The sequence below is a fragment of the Magallana gigas genome, chromosome 4, assembly GCF_963853765.1.
Source record: "Magallana gigas chromosome 4, xbMagGiga1.1, whole genome shotgun sequence".
Taxonomy (NCBI): Eukaryota; Metazoa; Mollusca; class Bivalvia; order Ostreida; family Ostreidae; genus Magallana; species Magallana gigas.
In genome coordinates, this window is record NC_088856.1 from 5,958,575 (window position 1) to 5,985,973 (window position 27,399).

The window sequence follows — 27,399 nt, forward strand, 5'->3', positions numbered from 1 at the left end:
CTGTTTCAAACAAGGTGAGCTTTTGCTAATACTGTACTTCCGTTTCATCGGTATTCGCAACTATAATTATATTTATTCCTGTACGTATTACATCGTACACAATCTCAAATTAGATTAATATTGACTATTTATCAAAATCCAAATTTACAACAAACATTTTCTTCTAGATTTCGTTCATTTTCCGTAGTAACTACGAGTATTCAATTGCAAGCAATGGACAATACCGTTTAAAATGAACAAATAAAGTTTGTACAGACAATGAGGAATTCTGTAGAATTGATGACGGCATTTATAATTATGATACGAGGAAGCGTATCATTCATTGGTAGCAATTAGGTACACGTACATGTAAGTACACAAGGAAATTCGACATTCTCAAATTGTATCATGTACTGTCGTTACTTTCAGTTCATATTTGATCATATAAAAACGGAAGCTTCTGTACAATTTGTTTCTTTATATAACGTTGTTATAATTACGAGAATTTTTAGAGATATCAACATTGTTTCCAATATCAAATGTCAACTTCCTCTCTCTCTCTCTCTCTCTCTCTCTCTCTCTCTCTTTCTCTCTCTCTAAGGCAAACTGATTTGTTTTAGCAAATTTTTAATAGGAATTATACAATTAATGTAACCTCTTCTACATGTAGCACGTGTTTCTCCGATACGTGGCTGCTGGGGTGTTATTTATGTTAATTTGAATTGCCGTAATAAGGGGATATTAACTGGATTATTTATTAGTTTTATCAAATCATGTAACAAAATTGGATAAAATTTTATTAAGTGTGATTTTTTGTTAATATTTTTCACATTTTTTAAAATTCATTATGCTTACAAAGAGTTTAAGACTTTTAACGTTGAAGATGTTCATATAAAATTCTTTGCCACTGGATATTAAAACGTTCCAATCCAGATCTCATTAAAGCATCAAGATAAACCATTTTGATCTTTATTTGCTCCTATGATAAGCTGTCATGGATCAGGCGTTGTACCACATGCATTTCCGGAAGACTCCTTTACTTCCGGTATATTCATATGCGCCGCAAAGCTTAGCGTAGAGATGCGTGTATTAAGTCTTTTACCTGTCAATAAAAAATATACCGTAATTTTTTTTCTCTCTGTTTTTGAAAAACAGTTTTGGTTATAATCTTTTATTGTAAATAAATCTTCATATATTAGCACAGCAAGTTGTTTCTTTTATTAAATTCCTTTCTGTAAGGCTAGAAATTCTAATTCAAATTTTAAAAAATGGCAGATTTGAGTTAAATATTTGTATTAACCATGGAGTCGCGTAATTTTTATAGTATAATCAACTGTTTAATATAAACATATACCAAGACTTACTATAATCTTTGTGAAAGGAGTTACACCGGAAGTAAGGGTATCGATTGGTCAACTCGTTCCCTCTGTACAAATTTATGGAGTCCGATAACAAACCTACGGGCGCGGATCCCCGCCGTCCTAAACACGAACCAGTTAAGCCAAGATTAAACTATATTCATATCACAAAATCCAGAAAATTAGCAGATGGGATAGTTGTAAATTATTAAAACATGTTAAGACCAATTCTTCACTGCTCGGTGAGGGGACTTTAAAATAAGATTCAATCAATTTTAGAGACATATTAACTGTTGTAACTTATTACAAGAGCACGAGCGAGCAGGTATTTAAATCAGAATGAAGTAGATGCTTTTAAGAACCTACCAACTCTACGTGCGCTCACAAAATTCTTGTCCTGAAAACTCGGCACTGAGCTGTTTTCACCTTTGAAAGAAATAATTATTTAGGTAATGGATCAAAATATGTTTTAACTATATCGTTGTTCTGCAAATTATTACCTAGACTGTACATGTTATAATAGACTGTACTTTGTTGACACACATTCAAATTAAGGATGACGTTTACTCAGAGTGAAAAAAAAATTCCACTGATGATAATGAAAAACCAACTATTGTGTGTTATAGACCTTACATGGTAGTGTTATTCTTCACTTTCAAAAAAGTAGGTCAATGACCTACTTTTTGAGTTAATGACCATTGAATCTTTTTTGAAAATTCAAAAAAAAAGCCATAAAAATTTTACACTATAATTCAGATTTTTTTAATTATGAAAATAATACAAATTGCTTAACTCTTTAACAAATGAAATACAGTTTATGAATGGTAGTGACATAAAATAGATACAAAGCATTAAGTTTTCATTCACAATTTTTTATGGATATTCTAGTCCGAATTTCCTCTATTAGTTTTCAAATTACTACCCATTTTTGATTCAATATAACAAAAAACTGAATGATGATAGTGCTAAAACATTTATAGTATTAAACTAAGTATATTGACCTTTCTCTGCTGGTATAAAATTTATATGAGGTCAATGATCATAATTTTGAGATATGGTGTCTTTTATCATTTTAAAGCATTTTTCAGTATTTTTGTAGTGTGTGCCATACGATTATCTAAAAGAAAAAGCAAGATAAAACCAACAGAAAATATGCAAAATTATGTTGACTAGCAAATAAAATCTTAACTTTAAATATTATAATACTACCAAAAATATTTCAGTGGAAAACAAAATCTGAAAAATTTAGTCCGAATTTCCTCTGTTTTGATAAAAATTAAACTTTGTCAGAGCCTAATCCCATGATTTAGTAAAAATATCGATTGTTATATCAATAATAATTCATTTCATAAATACTTTTTGTATTTAAAACAAATTGTACTCATGAAATTGAACTTTTTAACAATCCGGATTTGAGAACTCAAACCCTGAGTAAACAACGTCCTTAATTTGATATACAAACCGAACAATAAGCCAATAGGTTTATATCTTCTAAACTGTTCTATGTGTATTTATACGAATCATAATTGTTATATGTCATACCTTATGATGTCCTAATTTGGAAATTAATTCTATTCTGTTTTGTTTTATTCGAATTCGTTCTATTCTATCCTATTTTGTACACTTTCTGGTGGGATGGCATAGATCCACGGATCGACATGAATGTATAAAGTGCAGACTACGGTATCACTATGTAACTTATCTGTCTTCAAACCTCACGAAAATATGCATTTTCTTATGTTCCTGGGCGCCAAGCAAAATGCTTCATGTCCAGCTCAATTCTACATGTACATGTAATTCTGAAATAGGCAGTCATGAGCTTGTTTTAACCCTTTACAAATATGCGTGCAGTAAAGATCATAACTTACTTCCCTCCCTGTGTTGGGGTGTGGACGGGTGGCTTTGGAACAGGCGGTACCGGTCTGTCAGCTCGTTCCCTTTGTACATATTGATGGAGTCAGCCAACAGATCCACGGGGGCGGATCCACGCCGACCTGTGGGCGAACCGATTAACGAATACAATATACATGTATCTTTTTAAAAAAAAAAAAGCAGTAAAAATCAACCCGCAACAGCCATACTAAGGAATTCTAGGGAAAAATATACATGTACGTGTTTGACCGGAAGATAGTGAGAATATAAAGATTTTTATTTTATCGAAAAAGATTTTGATTATAGACCGGAAAATAAATAACATAACAAATATTTTGATTGGCAGTCTAACAGGTAAATCTATGATATAGTGTGCTTATCAGTGCCTAGGACTGACCTCTTCTAGCAGTGTTGGGAATTTTGGGACCAGTCTCTGTTTCTATGGAGAGAGACTGCAGGGAGTGTCTTCTGTTGTCCCCCTGTGAACACCTCCTTAAGCTGAGTCTTTTCTGTGATTTAGTACTCGACTTCCTGGACCCGGAAGAAACCTCCAGAGTCGGTGGATTGGGTACGAGGATGGATCCTCTATGAGCTTTATCAGAAATAAAATATATAAACAGTAATCATCAGTAATTCAGTGCTTTATCAAAATTATAACTACTCAGCTTGGCCTTCCGATATCCCGTTAATTATCAAAATTTGTGCTCTTATTAATCCCTCTTGCACCTTAATTTTACATCTCTCTGGGTTGTTTTTTTTTTTTACATTATTTTAAGATTGAGTTGCAAAGAGACCACATTCAGGACGTTGATTAATGTCGTAGAATACACAGTTCCTTTTTCAGTTTAATCAATAAGTTGTCCATACACAGCTGGACAAAAGACATGTTAGAAATCAGCCAGAGAAATATATCTTTCCCAACTGCTGATTTTTAAGAGAGGAGGAAATGGTCCTCAATCTCAGCAAAGGCTGGATTTGCAAGAATTTTGTACGTTTACACATCATTGCACTTAATAAGTTCACTCTAGCAAAAGGCTACTCAAAAACATAATAAATCATCACATGTAAAAAGAAATTGCTGTCGAAATTATCTTCTGGATAAATGGAGAAAACGCAAAAATGATTATGCTAATTTCTTGTTTAACAAAAAAGACTAATCATTCATATCAGCCGGACGCATCCGTTACTCTATATTAAGGAAGATCATTTGAGACCTCGTACAGTTTTTGTATGTGTTCATACCTGATCTGGAGAAGAACAGGTTATAGAGATCGTGCTCCTTATGTTCTGTCCTCCTCATCCGACATCTCAATATACACAGGAATAGGAAGATCAGGATGAAGAAGATTATAACAATTACACTCAGCGTGGAGCTGTAATAAAGGGAAGATCACACAAAGTAACAGGAAGATCTGGGCGAAGAAGATTATTACCACCACACTTAGAGTGGACCTGTTATAAAAGAAAGATAACACAAAGTAACAGGAAGATCAGGATGAAGAAGATTATAACAATCACAGTTAGAGTGGAGCTGTAATAAAGGGAAGATCACACAAAGTTACAGGAAGATCAAGAAGATTATAGCCACCGCACTCAGATTGGAGCCGTAAAAAAAAGAAGGTCACACAAAGAAACAGAAAGATGAAGAAGATTATAGCCACCACACTCGGAGTGGAGCTGTTATAAAAGAAAGATCACACAAAGTAACAGGAAGATCAGGACGAAGAAGATTATAACCATCACACTTAGAGTGGAGTTGTTATACAAGAAAGATCACACAAAGTAACAGGAAGATCAGGATGAAGAAGATTATATCCACCACACTCCGAAGGGAGCTGTAATAAAAATAAATCAAACAGAGTAACAGGAAGATCAGGATGAACAAGATTATAACTACCACACTTAGAGTGGAGTTGTAATTTTAATCACCATACTAAGAGTAGAGCTGTAATAAAAGAAAGATCACACACAGAAAACAGAAAGATCAAGAAGATTTTAACCACCACATGTACACTCAGAGTGGAGCTGAAATAAAGGGAAGATCTCACAAAATAACAGGAAGATCAGGATGAACAAGATTATAACCACCACACTCAGAGTGGAGCTGAAATAAGGGGAAGATCACACAGAAACAGGAAGATCAAGAAGATTATAACCACAACACCCAGAGTACATTTGTTATATAACGAAGATCACACAAAGTAACAGGAAGAACAGGATGAAGAAGATTATATCCACCACACTTATTAGTGGAGCTGATATAAAAACAATATCACGTGACGTCCATACGTTCATTACGGCGCGAAAATACAGGCCTTATAAAAGATTTTCGGATCGAATCGAGAATTTTTACATTCATTATAGTAGCAAGATTTATTGAAACTTTCGATCTTAATTTATGAAACTACGATATTTACAAAAGGATCAGAAATGTAAATGTTGGCATTCGTTTCTTAAAGTGCTCACTATACATTGATCGTGGATAAAAGGAGACTGGATGATAATTACAACTCAAACCGGATTTTACTTAAATCTTTAAATATGATATTTTTCACCAAAAACTACTATTAATTATTACGGAAACCCCAGACTTATTCTAAATAAAAATGGGTTGTTTTTATATCTTTATAGAAAACTTTTCTATTTAAGGAGATAAGTATGGTACAAAATTGGTCAAAGCCATCCAGCCCACTTAAGAGTTTATGTCTGTTTTTCTTATACATTCATCTGGCGGTAGGCGTTTGTTTCGTTATGCATGAAAAATCTTTTAATGAATTTATAAAATTAATATTCAGATATACACTTTGAACTTCATAAAATATATATATTAATACTCACAAGTTGAACATGGCTGCTTCCTGCAAATTCCAACGTGCCAAAACACGTCCATATTACATACTGAATTTCTGTTCCCAGAAATAATATGTAGGGTAAGACAATTCATTTTTCTCAGAGAGAAAGAAGTGACTATATTTAGTGTCAACAAATCCCGTGACCTTGCTTATACTCGCCGACCAGCGTCATTTAGCTTTACTTTTAGACGCACGTCGGACATTTGCATAATAAATAACTTGTAAATAGATTCAGTCAGTGCAGCAATTCTTTGATTTTTCTTGAATGCAATTATCTCCCCTAAGATCGTGATCAATAGAGCATGACTGTTATATCTGTCTTCAAAATTGACAGAGGTCAAGCTCCTTGCATATACATTTAGGTATTTTTTAAATTAGTCATTGACGGTCGTGCAGTGATCTACAAATAGTGTAAATGGAATTTGAAATACCAGTATATATGTAGTTAAATTTTTTTTTCGCCAAAACGCTTGTTCAATACCAAGACTATGCCATGCGAAAAGAAATCAGGAGAAAGAATTAATATGTTATCAGATATACGTACATTAGGGGTCTATACAACAAAAAATGTCTGGGTTTTTTTTTTTCAAGAAATCTTTATCTGTTTATATTAATTCATAATGGTATAAAATAAATGAGCAATTATATGACACAACTATATCCCCGTATCACAGCTTCATTGATTTCAGTGTTTGGGCCAAACGCCTTTCAGTCAAAAGGTTTTACTTGCATGCTAGTGCATGCACAATATCGTTCCCCAATATTTGGCCTCCGTGTATATACCTATGTTATATCGTGCCTTTTCCCCCTCGCCATTTTCCCCCCGGAAAATGGCTATATCGCAGTGTTTCCCCCCACGGATATGGAGGGTAATCGTGTTCAAAAATCCAGACATGTAAACTTGTAAATCCGAATGTGCAATCGTGTTGATGTGTGAGCCTGAGCATGAATATGTGTAATTCTGATCGTATAACCTATAAAACTCGGGCATAAACACGTGTAAGATTTGACTCAGTTCCTTCGCATGATGCACATTTTGCAACTTTATTGTTTACATAAGTTAATTAAACCTTCAACTTTGCACACTTTCAATCCGTAGTTTCTGCATTTGTAACTTCAGGCTCGGCAATAGCACATCTGACATGATACAAGTTGACAAATGTAAAGTCTACAAGTTTGTCGAATTTTGACATGACCTTATATGGAAACAGTGACGTCACTGAGAGAAAAAGGCTAGCTGCAGGTAAAGGCATGCCGTAATCGCCGGAATAGGGACTGAATAAATAAAAAAAAAAATTAGGTAAGCCTATAATCATATTATCTCTGGATAACAACATTTCATAGAGTATTATTTTTCGGAAAATTAAATTATGAGATTGGTGTACATTTTATCAAGAGAATGTATAAAAAATGCGAGTAAAGAATTCGATCGGCTTCAGATATCCTCTAAGAACTGAAAAAAATACATTTAATGACTTTGTTTGAATACACGTGTATAAAAATATATACGCATTTTTATTCATAGGCGTCTGAACTGGGAGGGGGGCTAGGGAGGTGGGGGACTTAGCCCCCCCCCCCCAACCCACTTTTTTGCCAAGTTAGACCTAACCATTAGGAACATAGCAACAGGGATGAATCAACCCCCCTACTTTTTCCTCGCAACAAACAAAAGTGTTCCTTAAAAGACATTAAAGAGAATGAAATATTAATAGTTATATTGAAAATTAGAGTCATAGTAGGTATACTAGCACCCCCCCCCCCCCCACCACCACCACCACCACCACCACCACGGATTAGGAATTTCATGATTTGGGGGGGGGGGGGGGGGGGGGGAAATTGGGCAGGTAAGATTGGAGTTATTGGTATACCCTCCCCCACGGATTAGAATTTTCATGATTATGGGAATTCTTGTCAATATTTTTCATGATTAGTTTAGCCCCCCCCCCCCCCCTTTCAATTTGCTTCCGACGCCACTGTTATTAGAGTACATGCAACAAATTGTTAAAGTATAGGCCTCGGCTGAATTAAGAAAATATCTCCAAATGCATCCTTATCGCTACCACAAAGTTGTGACAAGACCCCCCCCCCCCCCCCTCCACGCGAAAAATTACACGGGGTCCGTCAGCTGAGTTGCAAAGTTATCGATAAGAAAAACATACTATTTAAAAACATTGGTTTTGAGATTGTGATTACCCGGTAATATGATACATAAGAAGCGACACCCTCTTTTAAAAAAATGAATAAAAATTCCAAAGATAAGGTTAACTGTCGTGAAATTAAAATGTGTATAAATTATTTTAAGAAATGTTTCTTTGCATTGTCGGCAATATATAGAAAAAAAGCCTATCATGCAGGTAAAAATTGACATTTTTTAAAAAACATTTTAAGCAATTATTACGGGATTAAGTATGACGTCCTGAATGTCGGTTCAATACAGACTCACTTTGTGAAGTTGGCTGATAAAAAATTTCTGGAGAGCTAGTATAATACAGCTTTACAGCCACTTGTGAACTAGCTGCAGGTCTGTAGCTCCCTGTCTAAAAATACAGATGGACGATCTTTGAGCTACAGTGCCTCCCATAGTAAAACTTCAATTTACGGCGCAAAAAAATATGCGCTAGTTTTTTATATTATTATTGAAGATTGTGTTATTATTTATCTTTCACTTACACAACAACAAAAGGTATAAATACATGTAAAGTAACATAAATTTTTCCGCGAAAAATTACCAAATCCTTGCAGGTAGTTTATTCTAACTAATTCAGAAAAATAACAAGAGTACAAATGGGGTACTCTATATGCAATGTTTTTGCCCAAAAATGACTAAGTTCAACAGCTGATATTTTTATAAATAATCAGAAATCAAAATCCTAGCAATTTGCATACTTCTGATATATACGTATAAATGATCTGCAAAAGAACAACTTCCTATCTTGAAAACTGTTCGAGGAGTTATCGGTACAATAAGGGTACCTTTTTGACAGCCACTCACCCGTCTGCAATTTTTGCTATTTCAATAATCGGAAACCCGGTTAAAAATTCACTCTCAAAATTCTTAGAATTCAGAAGCAATGGAGTTACATGGGACCTCACGGCGGTCTTCGAACCCCATGCCGATCAAAATATATTTACCCCCTTAGGAAATTTCTTGATCCGTCTCGTTTCTAGAAAAGAGTACGCATTTACTTATATTCCAGTTTAAATTACATGTCAAATTTTTTTTAGAGATATATATAAGATATTAGGCATTTCCTTTTATAATTCCATGAGAATTATATTACGGAAATTAGCGCATTCGTCACATCGGCAACGATTTTTTTTCTACATGAACCTCTTTCTGTTTGGTCCAGTTTCAATCATACCTCAATTTTTTTTTCTAAAAATAATACCGGTGTTTTCGATAGAAAAGGTGTCGTTCATTAAAAGCTTATTGCAACAGTTAAACTGAATATTATGTTTATTTTTCGTTCATTCCGGTCCGGCGGTTACGGCATGCCTTTTCCCGCAGCAAGGCAGTTGCCATATAAGGTCATGTCAAAATTCGACAAACTTGTAGACTTTACATTTGTCAACTTGTATCATGTCAGATGTGCTATTGCCGAGCCTGAAGTTACAAACGCAGAAACTACGGATTGAAAGTGTGCAAAGTTGAAGGTTTAAATAACTAATGTAATCAATAAAGTTGCAAAATGTGCATCATGCGAAGGAGCTGAGTCAAATCTTACACGTGTTTATGCCCGAGTTTTATAGGTTACACGATCAGAATTACACATATTCATGCTCAGGCTCACACATCAACACGATTGCATATTCGGAATTACAAGTTTACATGTCTGGATTTTTGAACACGATTACCCTCCATACACGGAAAGCTGACTATTAAGTGGGTTTTCTTCTCTTTTATAGCCAGATTACCCCTACGGAAAACCAACTGTATAATGTATTTTCCATTAATGTTTTACATTAGGGTCATGTTTATGGCGGACCGTTCGTGGCAATAAATAGAAAATAATACATGGCAAAATCTGTATCGAGCACACAGACCACAATCAACTCGAGACTCTAATATCATCCAAAAGGCCATAAGGCTGATATCGGTTGAGAGCAAATTTTGACTGATACAGATTTTGCTATGCATTGTTGATCATATTTTTGATAGATAACTCGATAATATTTTCATGTGAAAATCTTTATTCAGCTGTATTCTAGTTTTCTAATATCCAAACCCGCGTATTTTTTACGCTTAAATGTATTGAGGCTTTTTCTTTATATAAAAAAATGTCCATGTCAAAACGTCAAAGTTCAAACTGCAAATATGCATCGATGAAAAGAAAAAACCAAAAAAAAAATCCAAAATATTCCGAAATACGAATAATTAGTGCAAAGATGTTAGAAAAAGGTGCAACAAAAGGTGAACTAAAGAGTAATGATGGCGCGTAACTTTACCTTTATCGTATCAGGGGTAATAAAACAGGTATTTTATGTTATGTATAAAATATTAATAAATGCATTTATTACCCTTAATTATTATTTCAGATATATACGTGTTACAAATCATAATATACCTTGTATAAGATACAGATTTATATCATATACCTAGTAGTGTATCAGCCCTGATACTCGTGTTTTGGACTAGGTGAGACAGCAGCCGGAAGCTAGGGTTGTATCGCCCTCGGGGCTGATATTTCTCTGTCTCAGCCCGTCGTCAAGGAGGTGTATTGCCCTCAAATTTAAAATCGCTAATTCCCAAATATCGTTGCTTTAAATTAAGATTAGTTTGTAAAATAACGATAGAATAACAAATAAATAATACAAAGCATCGCCTTACACGTCTGAATATTTTTATTAATTGCTGAAAATTGAAAAATAATAATTCAAAAATAGCGCCAAAGAGTGATATGTATCTAAGCAAAGGGAGGTAACCTACACAACGGTTGTGTATTCAGAACAATAGCACCCTATATTTAATAACAATCAACATTTAAATTATGGAGGATATATAGAAGGATGGAACGATACTTAATCTTAGAAAACCAGAGATTTGACTGTAAAAATTAAGTGATTAAAGTAATGGACGCGCTTATGCATTCTCAAACAACTTGCTAGGCCCTATAGGTCTTACAGTATGGATTTTTATGAATGGATCTGACAGGAAACTTACGAAATCCCAGTGAAGGAATTTGAATCATTACGACGTTGCGAAGGATGGAAGTTTCTCTCTCGATAATAGATAGTGCTTCATATAGGACGATAGACTCTCTTCTTCTATATATTTCAAACGACATATATAGTTTGTCAACAAAGTCCGACAACTCATACAGTTCTTAACACATATAAAAAAGGATAAAACGAACGAGTTTCGTAAATCCGAAAAAAAATCTATAGCTTCTTTGTGATAAATTATATTCCTTATTTGGAATTTGAATTTGGGTAAGGGTCTTTGATTTTAGATATATGATATAAACAACATCACACTGTTGTTTTGATCTCGTCCCTGGTATCAGCCCTCGGATGGTATCGGCCCACGCCCTTCGCGCTTGGGCCGATACCAACCGCTCGGGCTGATACCAGAGCCGAGATCAAAACAACAGTGTGATATTCGATACTTGCACCCCTGATATGAGCAGTGGTACGCGCCTATATCTTATACCTAGTAGTGTATCAGCCCTGATACACGTGTTTTGGACTAAGTGAGACAGCAACCGGAAACTAGGGCTGTATCGCCCTCGGGGCTGATATTTCTCTGTCTCAGCCCGTCGTCAAGGGGGAGTATTGCCCTCAAATTTGAAATTGATAATTTCGATATATCTCTGCTTTAAATTAAGACTAGTTTGTGAAATAACGATAGAATAACGAATACATAATACAAATTATCACCTTACAAGTCTGAATATTTTTATTTAATACCGAAAATTGAAAAATAATAATTCAAAAATAGCGCCAAAGAGTGATGTATATCTAAGTAAGGGGAGGTAACCTACACAACGGTTGTGTATTTAGAACAATAGCACGCTTTATTTGATATCAATCAACGTTTAAATTATGCAGGATATAGAGAAAGATGGAACGAGACTTAATCTTAGAAAACCAGAGATTAGACTGTAAAAATTAAGGGGTTAAAGTTATGGACCCGCTTATGAACGTTCTCAATCAACTTTCTATAGTTGCTATCACAGTATGGATCTTTATGAATGGAATCTGACGGGAAACTTACGAAATCCCAGTGAAAGAATTTGACTCATAACGAAGCTGCGTAGGAGGGAAGTTTCTCTCGCGATAATTCTGAATTCTAGAAGATAGTGCTTCATTTCAGATGACAGATTCCCTTCTACTGTATTTCAAATGACAATGGTTTGTCAACAAATTCCGACAACTCTTACAGTTTCAACACATATAAAAAGAAATAAAAACGAACAAGTTTTGTAAATCCGAAAAAAAAATCATTAGCTTCTTCATGAAAAATTATATTCCTTATTTGGAATTTAAATTTGAATTAAAGTCTTTGATTTTAGATATATGATATAAACAACATCACACCTTCGGGCTTGGGCCGATACCAACCGCTCGGGCTGATACCAGGGCCGAGATCAAAACAAAAGTGTGATATTCTATATTTATCACACCCCCGTATCATCACCCTTTATTACATCTTTCCGGAACACCTTTGTACCTTTTATTATTATTTTCTTTTTGTGCATATGTTAAGTCGAAACTATGGCGTCATGATCTGAACATTTCAACAGAGATGACTTTACAATATATTTGAACGTCAAAAATTCGCGGTTTGAAGACAGTCACTGTGATATAATGCCTAAAGCTTGTAAGTGTTTTAACTTGAAAATGAAAACTAACGTTAGCTTTCTAAATTCAAATACATGTATATAATAAATCAACAATACATGTCAAAATCTATATCATATGCCATATCAACCATTATCAACCCTATGGCATTCGGCCCTCGGGCTGATATAAGGGTATCGGTTTGATTTGGGATGTGATACAGATTTTGCCATGTATTATTCTCTATGTATTAAAATTTTCCCAGAAAAAATGCATGCAATTAACCAATCTTAACTTTATTTTGCAGAGGAAGGATTAAGGAGTAGAAATGTATTTCCCCCTTTGTTCCCAAAATCTAGAGATTTAATATCAATACCGTTAGAATTAAAGATCTTTTAAAAATATGATAATATGAAAAAAAAATTGAGGTATAGAATTTAAACACATATTACTGGTATAATTTTAAGTTTTTGAGTGGCCGTTTTAATGCTGAAATAATTTTTTATCATTTAAACCAAAGTTTAAAATAATAGTCAAATTCAGACGGAGGACTATCTGAAATCCTTACGAGACATCTACTACAAAATATTCCATTTACGTGAAATTGTTTTAAAAACTGTAAAAACAAACAAAAGATCAAAAGGTCTGATGCACGGAAGGAAAATACAAAAGGGGGGGTTAAATCACTTTTTTTCATAATATTTTAAAGAAAGTTTTATAAAAAAAAAATTATTCAATCATATTAAAACGTAACACAATTGCAATTCGTCAATTTCAAGATAAATTAATGAGCGCGGGTCAACTAATGAGAAATCTTTACTCGAGTCACCGGGAAATCTTAAGACCAAAAATCTAGCAAATGCATCAGTCAATGTTAAAACAAAATACATACTATGCATTCAATATCAAACCAATATAAACCTTACAAAATATTAAAGATTAAAACAAATTAATCGTTTCCGGTGACAACAGGATGTAACGACAATTAAAATTTCAATTGCTGTATTAAATCCATTCGTAAAGATCAGAGTGAAAAAAACTGAAGCATTGAATATAAATCAAAGATATTTTGATTATTGTTCACAACTTTTCACAACTTTGTTCAATTTAATGTGAATTCATACGAAAGAAGAATAAACAAGATTCATTTGATTTCGAATTTCGCACATATGCGCATAATTACAAAAGTCAAAATATTAAATGAATAATTCTTATCAAGTCTGAAATATCAACTAAGAACAACTAAATTAAATATGAACAACGTCTTGCCCAATCTGATTAAACCATTTCATGAATGTATTTTCTCTCTACTTGGATGTTGCAACAAGATCCTTCAGTTCTTTCAAAGAGGTTAAGCTTTGAAAAAAATTCACAAACAGACAAACGGACTGATAGATTTATTAAAAAAAATTTACAAATTTTAACAGATGGTTATGCATATGAGTGTATATCTTGTCTAACTAGGTAAATTATCAAATAGTTACCTAAATTAAAATGTATATATTTCATTATACGTATGTTCAATTTTAATTATTGTCTAAAATAAAAATAAATCGACAAAACGATAATCAACCTGTACATATGAATACATGTATATGCAACCTGGGGGTGTAAAACATTGATTATAATCCTTTCTGGGTTTCAAATATTTTTTTTTTTAAATTCTCATAAAATCAGTACCATAGTAGCCTAGGCTACTATACAGCTGGTTTTCCATGGGAAAAGCCACTATGGAGAAAACTGCGCATGCTCTACAACATTGGTATGAAACAAACGTACAATCAACGATAAAATTTTGCAGAGAACTCTTTTCTATCCGCGGCCACGGAGTCTGACTTTACATAACACTGTCATGATGAATTTCATCCGTGTCATTATTCTCTGGCCTTGAACCGTCAAAATCGCCATTTCTACCCACGTCGACCTCATCACAAACTTGTCTTTTCGGACAGCAAGAGCTCCAAGCCATCACCCGTGACCTATAAATAGTAAACATGACTACATGAACCATGGGTGCCATGACAAGAACACTTCCCAGGGACAGCAGTACTGTGTTGGGCATTTTGTCCCAGTCCAGCACAGTGTAGATAGCCCCGCCCCCCCGCCTTCTGGTAGACCAATGAGAAGACGCAGTACACCACTGAGAACAGCAAGGCCTGGTACACGTGTAGAAGGCGCACTGGTTTGGCGCTCACAGCCAGGCTCAGTACCGCGTACACAGAAGTAATAGCGTGTTTCATGATCATGTTGGGTGTAGAATCTGATAAGGGTAATAAAAAGAAAAGTTTCTTCAAATCTAAACTTAAAGATTTTTTAAAGATTTAATATGCATGAATGTTATTCAATCGTCGAAAAAATTAATTTAGAATTCACTTTAATGTAGTTCTATTCAGTAACTTTAAAGTTGTAGGTCTGTACGGTGAGTTTTGCATTATAACGTGCGTTGTGAGTTAAATGTTAACATTACGTGCGGTGTGTAATGAGTTTTACGTTCAATATCTGTGCAATTTTTTGTCATTTTGATTTGATTTAAGTAATTTTAGGGATTTATTTTAGTAATGTTTAAAGGACTTGTCCATTGAACTAGCATGTTGGTTTCATACTGACCTAGAGATAAAAGTGAGTAATACAACAGCGTGATGGCGACAGCGGTTAGCGTGGAAACGTTAAACAAAATCCACTGTATTTTCAAATACCATGGAAGGTCCGATGACGCATCTGAAACAAGAAACAAAACTGAATTCAGTATTTTTCTTTTTTTCATCGAGTGGTTTGTTCGTGGTATTGACGGCACTCTAACTGCGATCGACAGCCTCCATGGTGTTGTCATAGTCAACATCGTTGTAATTATCGGTAATCATTTCGATTTATTTCTTTATTTGCAAATGTGAGGTTTTTATTCTTGTTTACAACTTACCTTTAACCGTCCAATAAGTCAACAATTTACCTGTCTGTTCATTATTTAAAAAAAAAAACAGTTTTCTATCCATTATTTTTAAGAATGGACAGCTACATATCACTCATTGGGTTGTTTTTAAATTTAGAATATTTTACCTTGTTTAAAAGCCAAAAGGTGTGTCACGTGATGTTCTAGTCGCTGATACCTTCAAGACTTATATGAAACATATCACGTAATCGAACGATCGAACTAACACCCTGTATCCCATATTTGTCCTTCATGTTTGGTTGGAATTAATCCTATCAAAAATCCAGTCGACCCTCAAAAGGAATTGGGTTTACACAACCATTAACAGGCCTAGGTTTAGCTAGCTTGTCGAAAATAGGAATTTTTCTATTATAATTATAATGAGAATATCTTTCAAGGGGCCGGCTTACAACCTATATCCTAAATTTGGGGCTTTGATATTTAATAAGGATAGGGCTCTAGCATAGTCCGATATACCTTAGAAAAGAATCGGGTTTACATGACCATTAACATGCTCAGCTACTCTGGTGAAAATTAGAAAATTTGTATATTATAGTTATAATGGGAATACCTTTCAATGGGGCTGACTAAAACTTTGTATCCCATATTTGGGCCCTCATATTTGTTACGGGTAGGGCCCCAGAAAAATCCAGTCGACCCTCAAAAGGAATTAGACTTACACGTTACAGGTTAAGCTAGCCTGGCGAAAATAGGGAAATTCGTATAATACAATTGTGATGCCAAGATCTTTCAAGGGATTGGCTAACACCCTGTATCCGATATTTCGGATTTCGTATTTGGTGGGTATAGGGCCTCAGGACCGTCTAGGCGACCGTCAAAAGAAATTAGGTTTACACGACCACTAACATTAGCTTGACTGGGAATTTTTTTTTAAATCGTTAAATAAGTTCTAATGGGAAGATCTTTCAAGGGATCGCTGGTTTACATGTCTAGTGACAGGCTTAGATAGCCAATATAGAAAAGTTCATGTTAGGCAATGGTAAAAGGAATATTTTTCAAAGGGATGGCTAACACACTATATCCAATATTTGGGCTTTCATATTTGGTGGGTGTGGGGGGGGGGGATCTATATGACCCTCAAAAGGAATTGGGTTTACACGATGATTAACAGTTTTATCTTGCCTGACGAAACTTGGAAATTTTGTATAATCTCAAACGGAATTCGGTTTACACGACCATTTACAGGCTTAGATTGCATTGCTAAAATAGGACATTTTTTATAATACTATTGTGATGGTAAGATCTTTCAAGGGACTGGCTTATATACATGTACCCTGTATTCGATATATTGGCCTTTAGATTTTGTATAGATGGGCCCTGGAAATGTTTAGTCAACCGCTAAAGGAGGTGGGTTTACACGACCATTTAAGGCTGAACTAGCCTACTGTAGGAAAATCTAATCGACCCTCAAAAGGAATTGGGTTTGACCATTGACACGCTTAGATAGCCTGCCGAAAATAGAAAATTTCGTATAATACAGTTATAATAAGAATATCTTTCAAGGGACTGGCTAACACTCTGTATCCCATATTTTGGCTTACGTATTTGGTGGATATGTGGCCTCAGGACCCTCTAATCGACCGTCAAAGGAAATTGGGTTTATACGTCCAGTAACAGGCTTAGATAGCCTGACACAAAAAGAAAATTTCGTGTTATGCAATTGTTAGAGGAATATCTTTAAAGGGGATGGCTAACACACTAAATGCCATATTTTGGCCGTCATATTTGGTCGGGATTGGGCTTACAAAAATTCCAGTTGACCCTCAGAAGGATTTGGTTTACACGACCATTAAGAGACTTGGCGAGTCTGGTTAAAATTAAAAAAAATTCGTATAATGCAGTTATTATGGGGATATTTATCAAAGGGTTAAATTTGCTTTAAGCCTGTATTCTATATTTGAACCTTCATATTTGGTGGGGGCAGGGCCCCAGGAAAATGCAGTTGACCTTCAAAAGGAATTGGGTTTAAACAACCATTAACAAGTTATGTTAGCCTGTCAAAAAATAATGAAAATAATACAAAGTTGTGATGGGGTTATCTTTTCAGGGGCTGGCTAACACCCCGTATTTCCTATATCGACCTTTATATTTGGTGGGGATGAGGCCAAATTGAGTCTAGTCAAAATAAACGTAACTTTATACATTACAGGTGTGATGGGCAAAATTTTCAAGGGCTGGCTAACACCCTGTATCCAATAATTGGGCCTTTATATTTGATGGGGATGTGGCCTTAGAACAGTACAGTCGATCTTCAAAAGGGGTTAACACAATCATTAACAGGGTTAGCTATATTAACAAAAAATAGATAATTTCGTATAATACAGTTGTAATAGGTAAATCTTTCAAGGGGCTGACTAACACTCTCTATCCCGTATTTAGGCTTTGATATTTGGTGAGGATGATGTTTAGGAAGGTTCCAGTTGACCCTTAAGGAAGGAGTCTTTTCTGGTTTTCGACTTTTTAAACGTAAATTTGATTTATTTTCTATTAAATCAATGTGAAAAGAAATTAAAATAGTATATTTTTCTTTCTTTTTTACTATTATACAACTTGGCATAGAAATAGTAATCAATGTTTAGAATCTAACAAGTACAATATTTTTGACAGAATATTGGCGAAGGAAAAGATCACATGTTTTGCACTTGAGAATTGCTGTAGATTAATGAGTCAGTTTTAGCATTTTTAAAACAATAACATCAATATTGGAATGTTTAACTAATGGGAACTAATGATTTATACTTGGGTTTCAGAATTTGCTTTTAGGATAAGATTTGCCTATCGAATTACATTTTATAAGCTTTTTAAAGAGCCTAATTTATACATTGATTTGTGTGAAAAATCCTTAAAATAAGTTCTTCTTAGATGCTCAATTATATTAACATCTCTGTTAATTTATATCTTTATATAAAGTCTTCATAATACGTAAAAATCTGAAATATTTAAAGATTGGAAGCATAAAAAAATAATCAAAAAAATCTTCAAAATTAAACAAAAAAATTGAGGAAATGCGGGCTAAGCAATATCAATTTTAGTTTCAATTCCGATTCAGTAGTATAAGCTGATAGACATTCTGATATTCTATCATTTCATTGAAGAATAGAATCTTCATATCTTAAACAGATGTCTACATAACTGCAAAGAACTACATTTATTTTTATCATCCTTTAACTTGAGAAAAAAAGGTAATGACCTTGACCTGACCTTTATGCTAAAAGAAGGAGATCAAATTAATTAATTGATTAAATCATTTGGTTATATGATCTGTTTTACTGCGTCAAAATTTCATGAATCTCTTATTATAAGAAGTATGTTTGATAGCGAGAAGACTCCTTCCTTAAAATGAATTGGGGTTTCACGACCATTAAAATGCTGACCTAGCCTGGTGAAAATAGGAAATTTTGTATAATACTGATATTATGGGATTATCTCTCAATTGGGCTGCTTAACACCTTTTATTCAATATTTTGGTCCTCAACAACTGGTGGAGATGGGGCCTTAGGAAAATCTAGTCGATCCTCAAAAGGAATTGGATTTACGTGACCATTAACAGGAAAATTTCGAATAATACATTTGTAATAGTAATGTGGTATTTACGTCGGGCTCGGTGCTATTTATCAATACAGGGGCTCGTAACATAAAGCATGCTAAGATTTTGACTTAAGTAGGGTCATAAGTAGGACTTAGGCGGAATCTTAGGACCTACATAAGTCCTACTTAAGTATGTCTTATACCGTAACATAAAGCAAACTTAGCAATGTCTTAGCTAAGTCATGTTTATATTAAAAAGTAAAAACGTATTTTTCATTCCTTTTGTCGAATTTGAATGTATTGGTTTTTATAGACACACGTGCATGACATCTTTGATATTAAATGGGGTAGATGTAAATGTACAGACACAACATTCAAGGTGGCATGAGTATATATACATATGTGCCTAAAAAATTTTAAAAGCTCAAAGCGATGGATCTCGGACAATATTTTCAGTCTATTGTTGTTGCTTGTTTGCTTTGACGAATATTCACTATTTTAGTCGTTCTCGAAGACTGCCTGTGGCGTAATATTGCGATGCCGTAGAACTTGATGTAATTATATAGTGGATTTCTTTTTATCTTTTGTTCCATCTCTTACCTCACCAATAAGGCAATTCAAATATTCTGGGTATAATATATTTCTTCATTAAGTCGATATATTGAAATGAGGCAGTCGTCGTCTTTAAAATCGCTAAGGGTTTTTCTGTCTTTGAACGTCCTTCTTTTAGTTTCTCAAGTTTCGCGAGTTTATATATGCAGTTACTTCTTGTAAACCGACCATTACGTGTTTACAGCCTATTCAGCAGTCCACTTGCATACTACCGATGGAAAATGTGACAGATTATTACGACCACTATGTTTATTTATACCCCCGCTCCGAAGGAGAGGGGGTATACTGTTTTACCCTTGGGTGTCTGTCTGTCTGTCCGTCCATAACAAAAATTTCTGTCGCATTTATCTCAGCAACTATTTATCGCAGATGCTTGAAATTTTTACACAGTGTTTTTAAGGCATGCCATATCGTGGGATATTTTTTTGTACCAATCGGACGTCAACTTCCTGTTAAATGACGACTTTGCTTATTTTTTAACCAAAATTTTCAAACAAATTTTCGTCAAAGATTTCTCAGCAACTATTTATCGCAGATGCTTGAAATTTTTACACAATATTTGTATAGGCATGCCATATCGTGGGATATATGTTTGTACCAATCAGACGTCAACTTCCTGTTAAATGACCACTTTGTTTATTTTTAGCAAAATTTTTCAAACAAATTTTTGTCAAAGAATTCTCAGCAACTGTTTATCGCAGATGCTTGAAATTTTAACACAGTATTTGTATAGGCATGCCATATTGTGTAATTTATTTTTGTACAAATCAGACGTCAACTTCCTGTTAAATAATGACTTTGCTTATTTTTAGCCAAAATTTTCAAACAAATTTTCGTCAAAGGTTTCTCAGCAACTATTTATTGCAGATGCTTGAAATTTTTACACAGTGTTTGTTAAGGCATGCCATATCGTGGGATATATTTTTGTACCAATCGTACGTCAACTTCCTGTTAAATGAGTACTTTGTTTATTTTAGCCAAAATTTTCAATCAAATTTTCCTCAAAGATTTCTCAGCAGCTATTTATCGCAGATGCTTGAAATTTTAACACACTATTTGCTTAGGCGTGCCATATTGTGGGATATATTTCTGTACCAATCGGATGCCAGCTTTCTGTTAAATGTCGACTTTGCTTATTTTGCATATTCACATCAGAGCGGGGGTATCACTAGTGAGCATTGGCTCACAGATATCTTGTTATATCAATCAAATAAAAAAAAATTATATTGGTGAATATTAATATATTCATTCTGTGTAAATATCATCAAGGGATTAATACTCTGTAATCATATACTGAATTTAAATAATTAATAACAATAAAACTTCTAAATGTGTGAAAACAATACTTAAGACATACTTAAGTCACCTCTACTGACCGCCTAAGTTTTGGGTAAATTGTCTTAGCTAGGCACTCTTTTAGTTACGGACTTAGGTCTAAAAATGTACATAAGGTCAGACGACACGTTCCTCGAGAATCTTTTTTGTATCTCCTCGTGATAAAGAGTTCCTATAAAACATTTTAATTTTATAATTACTTTAAAAATGATCAGAATTTACTTGTATTTTGGTATATGTAAAATGGTCGAGTGGTTAGAACCGTGGCCGCTCACTGTCAGAAGCGTAGAGGTTCTTGAGGTCGTGAGTTCAAGGCCCCGCCCCGGCGAAGATATAGTTCTATTATAGTGAATTTTACTGTGCTGTAGATGTATTTATTTTTATATCAGCAATTCAAGTGTATTATATAGGAAATTGTATACTCTAGTATTTTGCAGAAATGCCTGGTAAGGTACCCTATTTTTTTGCAAGAAAGCTTGTCAAAGTAGTTGTAAACCATTAACAAATTCCTGGAAAAAGTTATCTAAAATTGAGGAACGTGTCGTCTGACCTTAAGCACTTTCTTAGACTAAAGTACTCTTGATGTTACGAGCCCCTGCTCAATTACAGCTGAGCACTGTTCATCGCCTTTATACCCATGTCCTGGAGCCGTTCAGATGTGTTTCTTTGGAATTGGGGACCTGGGCCATCTACTGCTGACCTTTTGGTAAGATTAAGCGTAGATATACAGTAAAACACGGTTATAGCGAACACGCTTATAATGAATTGACGCTTACAGCGAAGTGAATTCCATTCCCCAAGTCTCTATTTTATGTTGTAAACTTGACGGATATAACGAATTACGCTTATAACGAAGTTAAATTGGCCATCCCTGGGACTTCGTTATAAGCGTGTTTTACTGAATATTGACAAATATAACAGTAATATCTTTCAAGGGTCTCGCTAAAACGATGTATACCATATTCAGGCCTTCCTATTCAGCGGGAATAATGCTATTGTACCCTCAAAAGGAATTGGGCTTAGATTGCCTGGCAAAAAAAGGACATTTTGTTTAATACAGTTGTGTTGGGAAGATCTTTTAAGGAGCTGGTTTATAACTTGTATCAAATATTTGGGCCTTTAGATTTTGTGGGGATAGGTCCCCTGAACTGTTAAGTCAACCGTTGAAAGGAGGTGGGTTTACACGACCATTAAAAGGCTGAACCAGCCTGGCAAAAATAGGAAATTTTGCATAAAACAGTTATAATGGCGATATTTTTCATGGGGCTGGCTTACATCCTGTATCCCATATTTTGGTTTTTATATTTGGTGAGGGTTGGGTCCCAATTAGGTACAGTCCTTCAAAAGATATTAGGTTTATACGACCATTAACAGGTTAAGTGTGCCCGACAAAAATAGGAAATTCCATTTAAAAAAAAACAGTTGTGATAAGAATATCTTTCAAGGGGCTGGTGAACACCTTTTGTCCCACATTTGAGCCTTTATATTTGGTGAGGATAGGGCCCTGGGAAAGTCCAATAAACCCGGAAAAGTAATTGGGTTTACACGACCATCAACTATAATACATATTTAGCCTGGGGGAAATAGGAATTTGATGTAATACAGTTGTTATGGAAATATCTTTAGGTGGATCTGTGTCCGATCGACCCTGCGTTTACACACCATTTACAGACATATGTAGATAATTATTTGAAATAGCAAATTTCATATAAATGGTTATGATTGGAATTTTACAACAGGAAGTAACTTACAAATTCATATTTGTTTGTCAAAATGTGGCATTTTGTGAAATTAATTGACATTATGAAGGATTTATTATTGTGAATGTACAAGGAAATTCATATAGTACAATTAACCCAACCGTCATTTTAACCTTTTTTAAAATCAAATGTTAAAAGTAAACACAAATGAGCAGAAATTAATAATTTTAGGTATCACATTTAATTACATTTGTTTATTTGTAGTACGTTTTTTTATATTTATTGTATAATGTATGAAAATCGATAAATGAACAAGAGGTTATGTAATATGTTCTTTAGCCATCTGAACAAAGTCACAAATATTAAAATCAATATGGTACTTTGGTCGAATTGTGTTATCTATCAATACATATACAATAGTTAACATGGTGTGCTATTTCAAAACGATTCATCTGCCATATGATGTATTGTATTATGTGAGTGTTATATGAAAAGGTCGACAGTTCAAGCCCCGGTGTGGCCATTTAAGTGAGTTGTGTCTTTGGACAAGACTTTATAACTACATTTGTCTTAGTCCACAAAGATAAAAATGGGTGCTGGCACAGGCTAAAAGTTGATCTGCGATAGACTGGTGTCCCATCCAGAGGGAGTCTATGATTTTCATCCTATTAGCACCACGGGAACTAGTAATAAAATAACGACCCCATTGGTCGGAGGAAAATTGAAAATATTATTAATAATGCAAACAACAAGCTTGATAACCTCTTTACAGAACATCAAAAGCATTGGTTATGCGTTCATACCGCTAAATTGTGAAAAACTGGTTTTGTTTTAGATATAACAAATCTGTGAGTAATATATTTATTTCCAAGTTGAAACTTGCTGTTTACTAATCAGCTAACAAAAATGAAACTTAAAAACAGAATTTGTATGAGTGTAAAATTAAACTGGGTACATGTAGTTGCCAAAACTTAAGATTCCCCTTCACATAAAATGTATTTAATAGACATTGCCTTAGTTTGTATTTCTGAGCCAATTGATAATTTCTCATAATGTGATAATGATTTAAAATGCGGATGTATTATACGTATTTGTATATTGGTGTTTAATAATGTATATATAGATACACATAAATGTATTAAGTATATAAATATACATCTATTACTAAAGTTTATGTCTGTAACCTTTCAATCATACAATCGTTCCAATTTGTGGATGTGTTAATTGTATATTATGAATGTTTATCGTACAATCTAGCTATGTAGAGGGGTAGTCAATCCTCCCCTCCCCATGCCAAACAAAATTATCTCTCAGAACCAACACCCTTGCGGGAAATTTTCTGAATCCAGGCATCGTCCCGTTAACTAATTGGACATTTTACACCTGTATATCCATGGTTAATATTTTGGTATGAGAGAGAGAGAGAGAGAGAGAGAGAGAGAGAGCGTTTAACAAGAAAATTTCAAATAAAAGGAGGGGGCTGAAAAAAAAAATTGTTTGCTGGAGGAGGGGGTCGACCTCTAGATCTCATATATATTATGTCAATTTACTTAATTTCATATACACATCGCCTCCTTTACATAAAAAAGTTGCAAATCATTGAGTAATTGCATGGTCGAACCAGAGGCATATTGCAGGTTGGGGGGGGGGGGATAATTGCTGCTTAAAAAATATTTGGATGCAAAGTGTTGATTAAGAAATAAACAAAACTAGTCAATTTGTGTCTTGCGCGTTTCGTTTTTTTTTACATTGAAGGCGACCTTGACTTTCATGTCAACATACTAATATGTTGGTTTTTTTGTAGGTTGCATGGGACAGTTTTGCCGGAAAAACCAGTTTCGCAGGAAAGACCCGGTCAAATTTTACAAAAAAGGTAAATGTGAGGTTTGGGTGATCATGATTATGTGAGGGGTATAAATTGCTAGAATATTTATTTCATTTATTTGTGGAAAGGTTAGGTCATATCCATTACATTGATATGTGACACTTTAGTACCACTACCCTTTTTATCAGATATGGAATGAAAGTGCGAAACTATGGCCTAAATTTTCACTTTCGTTTTTATAATGGAAATGCGGGTGGAGGGTGTCAGAACATGAAATCTCACTCGAGGGAAACATGATCGATTTTAAATCAATTGTTGACTCTTTGCATTGGTAAACATTAACTTTCAATACCCTCGTAGTTTACGAGAGTCACCCGAGATTGGAGATATATAATTGGACCCACATGTACGTGTATGAAAAAGCGAAGAAGGGGCAATCTTTCAAAAGCTTTCCAGATCACCCCGGTCTATTCTAATAAATGTTTTGTGTAAGTTGTCCATGTTTTATTCTGAAATGTCTGAAATTAAGGATTCCTGACCACGTCTACCCTACATGTAAACCAGTTTAAACATATTTAAAAATCCACTGATAAATAAAACAGAAATACGACCAGTATCTGCTTCACATTTCCTCCACAGATAAAAAAAATCTCATTTTCAACATATGGTTTAAAATCAATGAACATGTCGTATTTCAGAGGAAATAATCAGAAATAAATATAAAATAAATTTCATATAACAAGGAAACGTGTAAAAAGTCGTGTATATAATTTATTTTAAATTTGTTATTAATCGCTACACCAATAAAAGACAGGGCTTTCCCGGGGCCTCATCCTTACCAAATATGAAGGCTCTAACATAGGAAACATGGTGTTGGCCAGCCCTTTGATAGATATTCACATATAGCTGTGTTGTGCGGAATTTCCTGTTTCCCCATGCTAGCAAAGCCTGTAAATGGTCGTGTAAACCCAATTTTTTTTTAAGAGTCGACTAGACTTTCTCCCATCCTCACCAAATATGAAGGCCTAAATATGGGATACAGGGTGTTAGCCAGCCCCTTGAGTACTATTCTCAATGGAACAGAATATGATGATTTCCTTACCTTCTCGCCAGGCTAGCTCACCATGTCAATGTTCAGGTCAGGTCAGCAAGTAATGATTTTTACTATTTTACATTTTCTTTTAATTAAGAAGGAAATGTATATGAAATTTTAAATATACGTTGTTATGGGTAAAAATAACTCTATGGCCCTATATTCGATCAAAGATCACTCACAAAGATTAAATTTTTAAACTTGATAAATTATTCATACACACACACAAAAATACAACTTACACTAGGAATCCTAACGTAAGTGTCTGTTAATCTGCTGAATAAATCTCACAAATCACAATGTCCTAGCAAGTAAGTAACTTTTCACAGTTTTGATAAAATGTCTTGGAACCAAAGTCTAATGAACGTATTTTTTTAGCACTGTTTACAGGTTATTTATACTAAAATATAAAAGTTATATGTACAAGAAGTTACATGGATTAACTGGACACTCAAGAATGTTGGGAAAGAATAACTGACCACTTTAGAATGGATAGATATTCTAATATACAAACCTACTTTGATATATAACAACGTTTATTAGCATGTTTGCGGTAATTTGAATAGCGAACCGACCACAGAATTCTATTTGTTATATGAACAACTTCTGAATGCCAGTCCCAACTTAGTATGAGTTTTGGACATTTTTTTTACATTAATTATCTTTAAATTTAATTTCCAGTTTACTTTATATAATTCAATACCTGTACTTTAAATGCGTTTATTTACAACCAAGGACATACTGGCATTAGCAATAATTATCAAAAGTATCGCGTGACGCGATTTCATTTCGATCCATGCATCAATTTTCTTTTATTCTATTGAACACATTAATACAATATCCTTTTAAAAAAAGGAATATGATATTTAACTTAATTTCTGTATAGGATCATACTTTACGACGATTAAATTCTCATATATGTTGTGTCCACAATGATGTTCGAAACGGGTATTTATTTTCTTCATATCCCATTCAGTTTTGAACATAAGCATTCAAAATTTATTGATAGATTCGTATTAACAAGAACAAATTTATTTGCTTTATTCTAAAGCAATGTTTTTACAAGATATTTTTAATTTTAACTTATTTATTTCACAACGATTGACAAGCAATTTCTTATATTAATGTCTCTCGTTTGTACGGATGTTTTACGCGGTGTGGTCCTCAATGTAGGAGGAGAAAGCGAAATTTGTGAATTTATTTCAAACCGTGCATGATATTTTTTTCGAAGTATAATATGTTAACATAGCGTAAAGAATTTGCCAATCCCTTATATGTATATACGTCTTTTACAATCAGTCTTTGGAGATAATACATTTAGAAAAATGGCATTGGTGTAAAAAATGCAAGTTATTTAAAAAATGAAATTCAAGAAGTCTATATCCTACGGCTTACAAACAGGATCAGATCATAAAATATTGTCAGTTATTTATCAAAAAATTAGTACCACCTGTTGTCTGTTGGCGAGGCCTTGTTCTGTTTACAGGCTCCTGACATTATATATTGTTCTCATAATAA

The 27,399-nt window shown here is 34.1% G+C and overlaps 1 protein-coding gene across 2 annotated transcripts in view; it reads right to left on the reverse strand.

Moving 5' to 3' along the window:
* Nucleotides 1-860: 860 nt before the first annotated feature.
* The window catches only part of LOC105339303 (uncharacterized), a 48,518-nt gene continuing 21,979 nt past the window's right edge, over nt 861-27,399 (reverse strand). The window contains exons 1-7 of one of the 2 annotated variants that reach the window (XM_066081044.1): nt 6,048-6,153; nt 4,452-4,582; nt 3,607-3,801; nt 3,206-3,331; nt 1,704-1,763; nt 1,344-1,460; nt 861-1,081 (exon numbers count right to left, since the gene is read on the reverse strand). In XM_066081044.1, coding sequence (XP_065937116.1) covers nt 972-1,081; nt 1,344-1,460; nt 1,704-1,763; nt 3,206-3,331; nt 3,607-3,801; nt 4,452-4,582; nt 6,048-6,058 — 750 coding nt within the window. In that variant the 5' untranslated portion in view covers nt 6,059-6,153 and the 3' untranslated portion in view covers nt 861-971. Of the gene's footprint in view, nt 1,082-1,343; nt 1,461-1,703; nt 1,764-3,205; nt 3,332-3,606; nt 3,802-4,451; nt 4,583-6,047; nt 6,154-27,399 lie in introns of those variants that run through there. The other variant, XM_066081043.1, reaches the window with a different exon arrangement.